Source organism: Zalophus californianus, chromosome 6 (assembly GCF_009762305.2).
Source record: "Zalophus californianus isolate mZalCal1 chromosome 6, mZalCal1.pri.v2, whole genome shotgun sequence".
Classification (NCBI taxonomy): domain Eukaryota; kingdom Metazoa; phylum Chordata; class Mammalia; order Carnivora; family Otariidae; genus Zalophus; species Zalophus californianus.
In genome coordinates, this window is record NC_045600.1 from 141859755 (window position 1) to 141873846 (window position 14092).

At 43.3% G+C, this 14092-nt stretch overlaps 1 protein-coding gene across 1 annotated transcript in view; it reads right to left on the reverse strand.

The window, feature by feature from the left end:
- Positions 1-5830: 5830 nt before the first annotated feature.
- The window catches only part of SEC11A (SEC11 homolog A, signal peptidase complex subunit), a 38390-nt gene continuing 30128 nt past the window's right edge, over positions 5831-14092 (reverse strand). The window contains exons 4-6 of the mRNA XM_027570535.2: positions 13097-13216; positions 6551-6608; positions 5831-6357 (exon numbers count right to left, since the gene is read on the reverse strand). Of these exons, the coding sequence (XP_027426336.1) occupies positions 6307-6357; positions 6551-6608; positions 13097-13216 (229 nt within the window). The 3' untranslated portion in view covers positions 5831-6306. The remainder of the gene's footprint in view (positions 6358-6550; positions 6609-13096; positions 13217-14092) is intronic.

Consider the following 14092-nt stretch of genomic DNA (forward strand, 5'->3'; position numbering starts at 1 on the left):
ATCGTGACATGAGAAAAGCAACAGACTTGGAGTTGCGGCCGTGCCATTCACTGGCCAGGAGATGCTGGGCAAATCTCTTAACTTGTGGTTTCTCTTTGGTAAAATGGAGTTTATTTTGAAGACTGAATGAGAGAAAATAAAAATCTGTCATGAATTCAAAAGTACTTAGCGGAACACATGGCAAATTCTAAGTACTCATTATTATTAGCTGGGTCCCAGGAAATGCAAAGCCCGCTTTCAATCTGAAGTCTGTTACCGGGGAAAGAAAAGGTTCCCGCTACAGCTGCGGTGTTGACACCACAGTCAACAAAAGGCCTATTATACTCTGACTTGTTTGATAGACTAAAAGGCCAGCATATCCACCTCAACTTTTGATCAATTCCAAGAAACACATTCTAGAGTGATCTCACTTTTTCCATTTAAATGTCAGGCTGACTGCTTTGATCAAGCCTCACGCTAGTGATTTACTTACTTGCCTGACATAAAGCCTGAGTACAAATTCTTTTACCTAGACTCCTTGATGTAAAGCTGGAATCCAGCTTACCAATCTAAGTAAACTGGCCAGTTAAAGTAAGGGTTCTAGAGAAATGATTCTTAACCAAGAGGAGGTACCATTCCAGTAACTCCCAAGATTGGTAGAATAGGGATTTATAGTTTGAAAGTCATAGTTAGTATAATAATTTAACTGTATATAAGAAATAACTTGTTTTTATAATACAAACTTGAGAAAAAAGCAAGAGAAAATATTCTTGGCTGGTGAGGATGGAGGTTGGATGCAACAGACCTGAAGGAGAGTTTGTGAGAATGGAGAAGAGGTTTGAGATTTTTAGGGTTCTTAGAGGAGGCAATGAGTTTTGAAAGATTAAGGAACATTGTTCTGGGGGCGCCTGGGTGGCTCAGTTGGTTAAGCGTCTGCCTTCAGCTCAGGTCATGATCCTGGAGTCCGGTGATCGAGCTCCGCATCGGGCTCCCTGCTCAGCCAGGAGTCTGCTTCTTCCACTCCCTCTGACCCTCCCCGTGTGCTCTCTCTCATGAATAAATAAAAAAAAAAAAATCTAAAAAAAAGGAACACTGTTCTACAGGAAAGGTGTTGGGGGGTTCCTGGCTGATTAGATGGGTAGATGGTGTTTTGTGGGGTGCCTCTCCGCAGAAGCTGCCAAACTATACCTACACTCAAGGAACATTCTCTGAAATAATTCTATGAAAATCATTAGGCTACTTAATATAGAGATTACTGCATGACATCACACCGTGCCCTTGCAATGAGGTCCCAGGAGAGAAATTTCTTGGTCCTTGGGTATTATAAAGTTTTTGTTGTTGTTAATTCCTTTTTATGCCCGTTCCATAAGGCATAGAAATGATTGTTTCCCTCTTTACATTAGCCCCTAAGGAGTTGAGCATCAACACTACGCATCTCCTCCAGCAGACAGAACTCCTCATGTGTCTTGAGGGCACTACCTCACCTCTGATTTCATCCTTTTTTCCTTCCACACTTATTTCAACCCTAGATTCTTCAATTATTTTACATCTTATCACAGAGTACTAGATGTATCTTTATGAGCTGCTCCAAATCCTTTTTGGGACAATTTATTAATAAATCTACAATGGGCCAACAAGCACTGTGACAGGGACTAGAGGATATACAAGGATGAACGAGAGGTTGGCCTTGTCTTAACGCCTCAAGGAGCTGGTCGGGGTGGGGGACCCACAGCAGACAGACCACTCTGAGGGTGCCATTAAAGAGTCACGAGCAAAGTCCCAACAGCACCGCGTGGGAAGTGCTATACACTCGAGAGCGTGGCTGAGAATAAAAACACTCCTCTTTTGAGCTCCTTGTGCATCTATCACTCCACTTAGGACCCTATGTGGGGAAAAAAAAAAAAAAAGCCTGTTTACATGTTGCGCCGGTTAAGGCACTGAGTTCCTAACAGTTCCATGCCTTACTCATCTTTGTACCCCAGGGGCTAGTCCCAAATCTGGCACCAGAGAGACGCTCCATCCGTGTCTGCAGAAAGAGAAAGCTTCCAGCAGGTACAGAGGGAGCAGGCACTCCGGGCAGAGCAAGCGGCGTAAGTGAAAACTAGATGTCTGTTCAGTGAGACCAATATCAAGGGGACGAGAATGTGGGGTCTGCAGAGAGCTGAGGCTGGAAAAAGTCCTGAGGGCCTAGAATGCTACAGAACACTTAGAAGACAATGTCCTTTTTTTTTTTTTTTTTTGGTTAACTTCTGCATATTCTAGTCTTTAATTAACATTTCTTGGTTACACAGAATTCCTTCTACACCCAGACTCACCAACACTCGTGTGCAAAGGGTCATATTTGTTGTTTATTTCTAAAAGTCTAGCTGGTATTACTTACAGTTCTAGTAAGAGAGAATAGTAACAAAGATCTACCTTGCCAGAAAACAGTCTGGATAGGCCGTCCAACCAAAGGAGCATCTTAAGGAAGGTAGACAATCTATTTAGTCAGCCAGAATCAGCTGGATCATTCAGGAAGCTCAAGAGAGTGATAAATGTTCTAAGACGGGTGCCCTCAGATGCTGAGATAGCCCTCACACATCGTTCTTAGGGGCCGTATGGACTTGGTAACACACGAAAGCAAATGACCAAGAAATTCACTTAAGGATTACAGAGCCTTTATTCTTTTTTTAAAAAATATTTTTTTACTTATTTGAGAGTGAGACAAAAACAGAGAGCGAGCAAGTGGGGGGAGGGGGAGAGAGAGAGAGAATCTCCAGCAGACTCCCTGCTGAGTCCGACGCAGGGCTCGGTCCCATGACGCTGAGATCATGACCTGAGCCGAAATCAAGAGTTGGATGCTTAACTGACCTAAAGAGCCTTTATTTTAAGCCTACGTTCTCTGAGAAACCTGGGACTCCCCAAGAAAAGTGACAAACACCAATACATGTCCCACTGAAAAAGAGAAGGCAGGAAGAGTCCGAGAACATAGATAAAAAGGAAGAAGACAGGATTAACACAAAAAATTCTAGAAAGGGAACACACTGTTTAAATGGAACCACAGGGAGAGAAAGTTTTCAAATTCAAATTTGGAAAGACCAAATTACTAAATAACCGGAAAGTGCAAATCATTTGAATGATTCATTTGTTCTGCCCCAGAATAACAGCTCAACAATTATGCTACCCTAAGTTACCTGGGTGCCTGGGAGGCTCAGTCGTTAAGTGTCTGCCTTCGGCTCAGGTCATGATCCCGGGGTCCTGGGATCGAGCCCTGTGTGGGTCTCCCTGCTCGGCAGGGAGTCTGCTTCTCCCTCTGCCTCTCCCCGTACTCGTGCTCTCTTTCTCTCTCTCTCAGATAAGTAAAATCTTTAAAAAAAAATGCCACCCTAAGTTACTGTTTCTGGTTCCACTGCATGATTATACCGAACATGTAGTACATGCTGGGACAACAGAGTATGGTGCCTATAAAGCAGGGCCTCTGCATAGGAGGGCCTTGCCATTTGATAGGGGAACTTGAGGCCATATCCACAAACTGCCACAAATAGCGTAAGGCCGCAAATGCTGAGAGTTGGAGGAAGGACAGTTACTCTTTGCAGAAAGTGAGACTCAGACAAGCAGAAATGAGAGTGTAAGATAATGTAAGTGAAGATATAGCAGTTTACCACAAGGGTGCTTAATGCTGGCTGAATTCAAAGTCCGAACTTCCCATGGGGTAATACAAGGTCAACACAACATTTATGGTCCAAAAAGAGACACTTCTGAAAGTAAATGGGGCACTAAAACTAACAAGTGGAGCTGGTCTCGAACAGGCACAGACTGGCCCGCTGCAGGGAAACGGAGACGTATAGGCACCCCAGCAAAGGGAACCACTGACTTTGTTTCTGGAGTCAGGTGATGGCCATGAGAAATGGAATGATAGGGGTAAACGTAGGGCTTGTAAGTGACTCAATATGCTGGGAAGCTGAAAAAATCTAGGTGAATACTCCTTCAAAGAAAAGTTGACATCTGGAGGGTTCGTTTGCAGCAACTGCTACGAGCTTCCCTGTAAACAGAGGACAACAAGTAGAAGTGTCTGGAGGGAGGAGAGAGACAGGCACTAGAAGCGAGGACAGGCGTTTGCAAGCTAAGAGAGACTTAACTCATTGGGAGTGATGACAGCGGAGGACTCACAGCCCAGAGTCATCGCCATGATCAAATTCTCACTCGAAGTGTTATCAGTCCTCATCTTCTTTGACCCCCGACACTCACAGTGGGCAAGCCTTCCCAACTGCCCACCGACGCAGCCAAATCTCGGCGAGCTCATGATTCCATTACAACACCAAGTCGAACAACCCTAGCAGGTCTTACGCTCTCTAGAATGCTTTACATTTACTAATAAAAAATTGCCCAGCTTAAGTCTTACATTTGAGCACTAAACCAGACAACATAAAAATTGACAACATAAAACCTCTCTCCCAAAATAATCTTTATTTTTGGCTAAGAGAGTAATTAAAATACTTTTGAATGATTTGATTACTTCCCAGAAAAATTTAGCTACTGGCTTCCAACGAGAGCATCCAGCAAAGGAGGAAAAACAAAACTGGGTGTGAAGATACGCAGATGAGGAAAATATTCAATGTTTTAAGTGTGTATGGAGGAGAAGTCTGGATGGCCGAGGGTACAAGTACAGCTCAGGCAAGCTGGGAACCCCAGGATCCCAACACCGGGCAGCAAAGCACGCGACTTCTCCAGAGCAGTCCCAGAAAGGCTGCTGCAAAAACAGAGTGAGGACGGTTAGGCCGAGTGGTTAACCCCATCCTCTGCAGGTGAGTGGGAGGAAAAACGGGGAGAGTAGCAATTTTCTGCCATTCTACGCATGGGGGGCTGCTTCCACACTCTCCGTGGCTCATGAGAAAATCTAAGTACAATACAAGCCTCACGGGCAGGTTCAAAGAAGCACCTGCTAGCCCTGATGTGCCAAGTGTCCTACTCGGTTGAGATCATTCAGAGCCCACATCCAGAGTTTAAAGACTAAAGCCCAGTTAACGGATTTGGGATGGCACTATTCTCTATATGGGAGAGCTTCGGAAGATCAACTGTTCTTAGTTGTAAACTGTCTCCATCTTTTAATGCTGATTCCATTAACATTAAAGTGTGGACTGACTTCCACTTCAGCTGATCCACCTCAGCTGAACAAATAATAGAAACTGCTCATTTAGCCCAACACAGAAAATGTGCTCACTTTCAGATTTCACATTAATACAAGTAGAGAACAAAAAGAATTAAGAGTATTTTGTACTTAAAACACACTGGCTTACCCTACACCGGCCCTTTCCCTAACCGCCTCAATATGAGCGGAAGAAAAACACAACAGGGCTTTGCATTCACTACTTTAAACCTTGCCTTCTCTAAGTCTGCACGAGAGAAAAGCGAAGCCAGGCACTTAAGAGAACAGGCTCAGGCAAATGAGAGTTTTAAAAAAACAAGTAGCACGCTCGCCCTCCGGCACCTTCGTCCTGCTTCCTCAGGAAGGAATGCTGAAGCACACTGCCAATGTGTAGAAAGGGCTGAGAGTGTCTCAAGTGCAGAAAAGTAGAGGACCCTTCACAGCCCAGGGGGATTTTCTGAACCTTTCAGCAACACTAACTGTGTTTCTACACATCTGAGTCACACCCTAGTGAAGAATCAATTTTATGGCTAAGAGATTTCCTATGAACGCCAATGGCCACTTTTGTTCCACAAAACAAACAAACAAAAAACCAGTTGTTAGTATGAGGACAACCTTCTTAGCTGAAGGACTGCTCACATCAAAGCCTTTATCTCCCCCAAGGGTGCTACGAACCAGCAGAGGAAGGCAAAGCTTTCCCGACAAACACAAGTCAGGGATAAGGGGTTCAATATGCAAAGTCTTTTATTTAAAATTTGAAAAGTTAAGACTTACGACCACCTCAGGATATGCCATTCCCATCTTATACGGAGGAATGACGGTTTCAAACTCGTGCAGAGTTGCATTTTCATTTACAGAACTCTGTAGGCACTTTAGAAGTGAAGCTTGGCTTCAAAATACAAACACTGGGGGCTTTGGCTCAACCTTTTAATATAAAAAATTCACTGATGTACAAAAATGTGAAAGTGTGACAATGACAACACATGAAATCCTGTGATTGAGAGTCCCCTCGAGTGTGCGCCATGGTGTCCGTGCACCCGCCCACACGTACCCTAGTGTGGAAACAGAAACTAATGCAAACCGTTGCTACTGAGAAGCGCCAACATGTGCATTCTGCACTCCACCAATCACAGACCAGTATCTACGCCAAACATTCAGGAACGAAAAGTACGGCATCTTCCAGGAACAGCAAGGCAGACTTCTTACTCACGATGGACCAGCACGAATAAACCCAGCAAGAAGAGCACTGCATACTAGAAAACAGACACAGAACACAAGTCAGGGAAGCTTTTAAAAGTGTCCAAGTCCTCAGAGTTCAGTCATGAGCTGGCTTTTGTGACCATGACCAGTTACTACACTAACCAATTAGTCTGTAACCCACGTAATAGTTTCCAAAAGTGAGCAAAAGAGCACATGTTTAATGAAACATATAGTATAGGCTCTTACCTTAAATTTCGGATAGTCATTCATGAGGATCGTCACAATCCCAATATAAGGAACAAATCTAAACAAACAAGCAAACAGAAAACCGGTCATCACAGAACTTCCTCCGTAGCCAGTCTCATGTTACCGAACATTCTCAGTATCTTCCATCGAAAACTAATTTTCAGTTCACAAAGTCCATTTGTACAGACTGTCCTATTAGGTCCTTCCAACAACTCGTGTGACAGGGAAGTTAGGAATACCACTTTACAGATGAGGAAAGAGATGCTCGTGCCCGAGGTGTGTGGTTTCGGGGCAGGAGAACCTAAGGTCTCGGGCCTCCAGACGGGGACTCTCACGCTACATGTGGATTCAGTGCTCGGGGCTGGGTTTGCTGTCACAGCCTTCCGGGAGTGGTCAAACCAGCTGGGGCGACAACACAAACACAGCCAGACCATTACAAGGTACTTCATGTTAAGAGTCCAAAAAGTGAGTGTAAGAGCTCCATTACAGTGCTGAAGATTGCGCCACCCTCTCATTTGCTAACCACCTGTAATCTGGCTCTGGCTCTCCTGATCCCGACACTTCTTCCAGAACAGCTTAAATCGCCGTGTGCAGACCAGTCTCACCTCCCATCTTCCTTTTCATCTCTGCAGGTTTTGACTTTGAGGACCACAAACTTCCCTTGAAAGCCTTTCCTTCCTTGGCTTCTCAAACACACCACAAATCTATTTTTCCACCTACCTATTGGCTGCTACCCCTTTATTTTTTTCACTAGCTCTTTCTTTCTCTTTGCCCCTAAAGTTTATCCCCTTAAACTAGATAGAGATAAAACCACCTGTTAAATAATCTCATAGACCTGATGTATTTCCTTTGGAGTCTTTACCACATTTTTTTATTACATAATTGGTTGCACAACTAACTGAAGAGCGTCTGTCTCTCCTATTCGACTCTATGCTCCATAAGGGCAAAGGCGATGCCAGTCTTGCTCCCCACTGTATCCTCAAGGCCGGATGTAACCCCTGTACACAGTAGGCATCCAGTAAACACTGCCTGATGGAATGTATGGATGTCCAGGCCTCTTCTCTTCCTTTCCTTGGGAGATCTCACTTACTCCCGGACTTCACTTCTCCCCCCAATAGAAAACACTCCATAACCTCGTAAGAATTCAGGGGAGAAAGGAAAGGTTAGCAGGGTACCGTCACTGTGGGAGGAAACGGCAGTTAGCAAATGCACAACTTTCTTCTTTCTCCTCCTCTTTTACTACTGGACTCTAGAACGGGCCCAATGATACTGACCTAGAGCTTGTCCAAAGGAGGGAGGTTGGGCTGAGGTGGAGACTGACCCTCGCATACTTTAAAATAGCCCAAATATTTCTACTCCGGGTATCCACAACCTGTGCACCAACATCCCAAAGGTGCACAAACAAATCACCTCCCACATAACACCTCCACTATCAAAGCCTTAGGCAAGCTTGAAAAACAGAAATTTTGTCTTTTGGTGCACTTCCTTCCTTTGAAGAACTCCTCTTACTTCCTGTCTCCTGTCCTCACCCCGTCTTGCCCCTCTCCCTTCTGGCCGCATTACCAGACACTCCCACCCCCCGACCCCTCCCCATCCCCAAACTTCCATTCCATAAGTTGATGTCTCCTAAAACCAGGCCTCCTTCGTCAGAATCACTTGGATAGCCTATTAAAAGTGCAGATTGCTCTATCTTCCTCACATTTACTGACTCAGAGCATCTGTGGAAGTGGGGCCCAAATAATGCTTCTGCACACTCTAGCACCAGCTCAGTTCTAGCTAGTGACATGCCTGGAAGAGCCAGGTGGTGGAAAATAACATCCCTTCCTAGGACCCATGCTTTGGTTTCAACCCCTGGAACCTCTAAGAGCTGAAAAGTAACAGTCCCTACAGGATGGCAGAGCTAAGTTCTAGGATGGTAGACAGGGGTTTTCTATGTTTTTAAATACGTATTTTTTCTTTGGAATACAATAACATTTCTTTTGTCTCATCAGATCTTCATAAAAGCAGTAGCTTCCAGTGAACGTAAATCATCTAATTTAAGAAGGTGAAGGCATATGCCTCACAGTAATATGCAGACTAAAAGCTATAAAAGTATCTGTGATTTCTGCTAAAACAGTATCAGGCTGCTGATTCTGGTCTTATGATCAACCAGCAGCCATTCTCACGGACAGAGGCTTTCACTGTTCCCTCCATGCAGTATCCACGTTCAGAGAACCTTTAGCTCCCAGTGATCACGTAGCCTGTTTATGAGTTATTCGTGGAAATATTTCCCCCCCTAAGGTTGGTTTTTCCTTGCCCCACCATAAAAGAGATGGAAGCAACTTGGCCTTTAGGGGTAATGTAAGCAACTAATATGACAGGCAGTCCAAAGTCAAAGAAAATATTTAATTATTTGTCTCACCGTTTCCCTCCATGGACAGAGACAGCAAAGGGTTGCTAATCGAGTACGTAATGCTGCTACCATTAGTCATCTTCAATTCAAATCCACTGCACTTTTTTTCCTACTCTGCTTGGAGAAGCTCTGCTAAAGCAGAGTGAACAATAAGCAGAAGAAGGCTTAAAAGAAGTCAAACATGCCACCCACAAAGCCAGCTCCAACAGCAGCCTGTGCTGAGTTAACGTCTCGAGGGCAGAGTGTAGAGGACTACATGCCCCTGGGAGGTGCTGGTGAGGAAGGAGCCTCGGACGGGCTGCTGATATTTGGAGAAAATAATTTTGTCGGGTGTCAGAGGGGCCTCTAACCAGGAAGCCTGGGCCCCGGGAGCTGACTGAAAAATGATCACTGTTTCTACCCCAGAATGAGCCGTTTTAAACGTTAAGGAAAAAGTGCATTTTGGAAGCCTCATCCTTAAAGCTGGTTTTAGCCAACAGGGAGCGCAATTACCCCTCCCTTCGACATTCTTTCCATCGCCAGGACCCTGCCCGGCCGAGGCCCGCTCCTGCCCTGGCCTCCTCTCGCTCCTACTTTTCTTGCACAAGCAGCTCCTGCTGCTGTGTCTTCGACCTCCTCCAAAGAGGACGGGTCACTCCCCACTCGATACTTAGTTGGTTCGGTATCAGTTCCATTTCCTAAAATGGTCTTTATCACACACTGCTGTATCAACAGACGTCGAAGACGCAATGCTGAGCGGAAGAAGCCAGACGTAAATGAAGAGCACGTATTGTGAGATTCCGCTCATATAAAACGTCCAGAACAGGCAATCCACAGCAACGGAGAGCAGCTGAGTGGTTGCCAGGGGCTGCAGGGAAAGGGGACGGGCAGTGACTACAAATGAGTATGGAGTTTCCTTTCTGGGGTGCGGATACCTTCGGAAATTAGACAGTGCTGATAGCTGGGTAACCTTGTGGATGTAATAAAACCCACCGAATCGTATACTTTTAAATGGTGAATTTTATCTAATATATGTGAATTATATCTCAATAAAATTGTTTTAACTTGTGTTTATTTAGGGCCTTAGGCCGCAGCGTTAAATTTTTTAGTGTGCAGCTAAATTTTAGGGAAAAAAAAGGTTTTTATTGTGTAAAGACACTTGTACCACAGTCACAGACCAGTCTGCAGAAAAGCTATTCTTAAGGTTTGGGTACAGTTGGGCTTTGAATTACCAGTTTGTGTTTTATAAACATAGTTGCCACAAAAGGAGGTGCTATGCCCTGCCATGTGTTCAGGGAAGTGGCAGGATAAGCTAGACAAAGTAACCTTGCACGGTTAAGATTCGGTGCGCCTGCTCTGTAGCCATGTACGTCCCAGATGTTTATACGTCATGGAAAGTTACTTAAATTCAGAGAGCACCAGCCTGTGTTTTTTTTTTAATTAAAGGTCACAAAAAGACCTATATTTTCAATGTTGGGATTTTATTTTATTTTTGTAAAGATTTTATTTTTAAGTAATTTCTACACCCAACGTGGGGCTCAAACTCACAACCTGAGACTGAGCCAGGCAGGTGCTCCTCAATGTTGGGATTTTAGAAATAATACTGAATATAGTTAGAGAATAAAAAAAAATTCTTCAGAAAGACAAGTTACTTGAGTGAAAGCCTGGCTCCTGTACCCTTCTGTGGGATGATGCATCTTCTACCCAAACAGGGGGCCAGAGTGAGCAGACAGAACTGCATTAAATACCTAAGAATCAAGATCCACATAAAGGGACACTGTTATACTGGGAAGAGTATAAATAAAACAGTACGGCAAGATTTAACAAAAGCTTTCTTAAAGTATGCCTAGGTTTCACCCAGTAATTCCACTTCCTTGAATTTACTGAAGAAATGATTACTGGGCAGAGACACTGAGATGTATGTAAGACGCTCATCATGACTTGTTCACACACACACAAACACTCAAAGCATCTACCAATAGGAGATTGGCTAAATAAAAATATGGTCTATCCATTCCGTGGACTAGCACACAGCTATGAAAATGATGATATGGAGATGTATCTTTTGATTTGCAAAAATAGTGATTACTTTGGGGATAAAAAAATGTTATAAATAGCATGACTACCTCTCCTCACACACAAAATGTGTTTATGTGTATATACATACATATGCTACCTGCATCCTTTACATAAAGACTAAAAGAACCGAAACCAAAAAGTTAAAATACTTATGGAGGGGGAGGGAAAGGATAGATGTGAAAAAAGACTTTTTAAAAAAATTTTTTTAAAGATTTACTTATTTATTTATTTGGCAGAGAGAGACATGGCGAGAGAGGGAACACAAGCAGGGGGAGTGGGGGAGGGAGAAGCAGGCTTCCCGCGGAGCAGGGAGCCCGATGCGGGGCTCAATCCCAGGACCCCGGGATCATGACCCGAGCTGAAGGCAGACGCTTAATGACTGAGCCACCCAGGTGCCCCAAGATTTTTTTTTTTAAAGATTTATTTATTTGAGAGAGTGTGTGCATGTGCACACACGGTGGGGGGAGGGGCAAAGGGAGAGGGAGAGAAACTCAAGCCTACTCCCTGCTGAGCTCAGAGCCCGACATGGGCTCGATCCCATGACCCGCGCTGAAACCAAGTCGGACGCATAACTGGCTGCACCACCCAGGCGCCCTGTGACTTTACTTTTTGATGACTGTTATTTATGTTTCTACGTGAATCTGCACATTGCAATTAAAAGAAAAACAAAAAGACTCAACGAGACTGATGAGTCTGAATAACCACATTAGCAGCATCTTGGGAACTATGGGAGACGGGAGTGTTATTTCTCAGAAGCACTGATGATCTGGTTTGTATTATAAAAGTATGTTTGGGGCGCCTGGCTGGCTCAGTCGGTGGAGCATGTGACTCTTGATCTCAGGGTTGTAAGTTTGAGCCCCAGGTTGGGTGCAGAAATTACTTAAAAATAAATAAAAATCTTATGAAAAAAAAAAGGATGTTTAGCTCCAATACAGGAAATGAAGTTCCCTTGAACTGGAGCCATGCAAACAGCTTCGCAAGACACAAAATACACCGTGGGTGCTTGTTCTGATCCAATCTCTCTGGCCCCAAACCAGCACCTCTCATGCTGTAACTGAAGCAGCTTTCACTTAGTACTGTACACCGACTTCTCTGTGGGAAGAGAACTGCTCAGTGTGGTGGCCTGATCTCTAGTAGAATCACTCTGAATCCACTGTCTACAGAAGGCGCAGATGTGCTGACAGGGGTCAGGGCCCCATGTGGCAGCTGAATAGTGAGAACCAGCAGCTCTCCACTTTCAGGAGCGTGATGCCAGTAACTCTGGCATGATGGTTAAGAGGGTGGGCTCCGGGGTCAGCTGGCCACTGTTCATCACCAGCGTGGCCTTAGATAAGCAACCTAACTCGTCTGTGTTTCCTCATCTGTAGAATGGAAATATTAGGGTTGTTCTGTGGTTAAAATGAGGTAATACTTGTAAAGAATTTAGAATGAGTCTCTGGCACATAGTAAGCCCTGATAAATGTGAGTTATTGTTAATACTATTAATAACATGAAGGTAGTAACAGTTCTATTATGTCCTCATGTCAATAACTTACAATTCCTGTCCTCCACTGATCTGTTCTCCTGATAAAATCTGAAATAAACAGGCTTAATATAACTTTTAAATTTCATTTGACCCCAATGATTTTAAGACTAGAAATAAAACAGTAGGAAATAAACATGATAAAATTAACTTAAATGAATACTTTAAGTTGCTGACTCAGTAACTACTTAAAATATACATTTCAGGAAGCAGGATCAATAACTGCTCCGGACCCCCAAACTAGCACGGTATAGACTCGGGAGTACAAGAAGGTGCTCAATAACATTTTTTGAATGAATGAAATAAACAAACGAATTTTTAAAATTGTCACTCCAATCCGTCATCTCATCACTGATAACTCTACTCTTTTGCTGTACCCCATTTCCTCCCCTCTGGAGCAGTATCCCCCAAGTTTTAGATGTATTTTAAGAAGCATGCTTTTTCAAAGGACACAAGGTGATTTGGTAGAACCAGGACCAAAACATGTATTTAATTGTGTGTGATCAGACGATAAGACAGAGGGACACATTCCATGTGCCATGAAAGCAAAGTAAATGCTCCCCCCTCTACTTACCCCCTTGCTCTCCCCACGACATCTTTCTTCTCTAGCCAATGTTGTCCTTGTTTATAGAGGCCTCGGTCATCAACAGCATTATTATCTCCTTTGGTCAAAAACTTAATATGTCCATTTTGCCTTAAAAGAGTAAGGGGAAAAAAAAAAAGTGAGGGAAAGCCAAGTTATCAAATACCTTCATGACATTTGCAAGCACAAAATTCGCTTTGTTAACCAAAAATGCTGTAGAACTGTGGTATTTTATCATCATAACTAATATCAAAATAATTATCTATTTAGCCAAAAGGATGCTCATAGCTCTGTTTATGGTAGGGAAAAACTGGAAGCAAGCTGAAAGTCTAACATTCAGGAGTTAAAATATGTAAGCATTGAGGACAATGTTATAGAAGAATAGTTAATGGCACTGGAAGATGATATACATTTTATTAAGTGAAGAAAAGATTACAGAATAGCATATACAGTATAATCTCATTTTTATATTTAGATAAACACAAACCACCGATTTTCTGTAAATACGAAGAGCAAAGGAACACATTAAACTACCTCACAGAATATAATCCACAACAAACACTAGGGAAACTAAAGAATAACCTAGTTTCTTCAACCAACAAGTTGTGAGGAACAAAGAAAGTTGGAGAAAGAATTTACAAGCTTAAATAAAAGAGATTATAAAGCCTTATCAACCAATTGCAACCAAGGACCTTACGTGAATCTAGATTCAAACAAACTGTTAAAAAAAAAAGCTTATGACCCAATTGGGAATTTGAACAAAGACTGGAAACGTAATGATACAAAGGTATGGTTGTTCTTTTTTGGGGTGTAAGCATGCTGACTGTAGTTATATGTTTTTTAAAAGCTCACTGCTTACGCTTTATAGATATTTACTAAAATATTTACATGTGACATGACATGATATCTAGGATTTGATCCAAATAATACAGGAAGGAGAGTGGGAAGAGGTGGTAGTCTAAGTGGGGCAGAACTGGCCATAGAGTC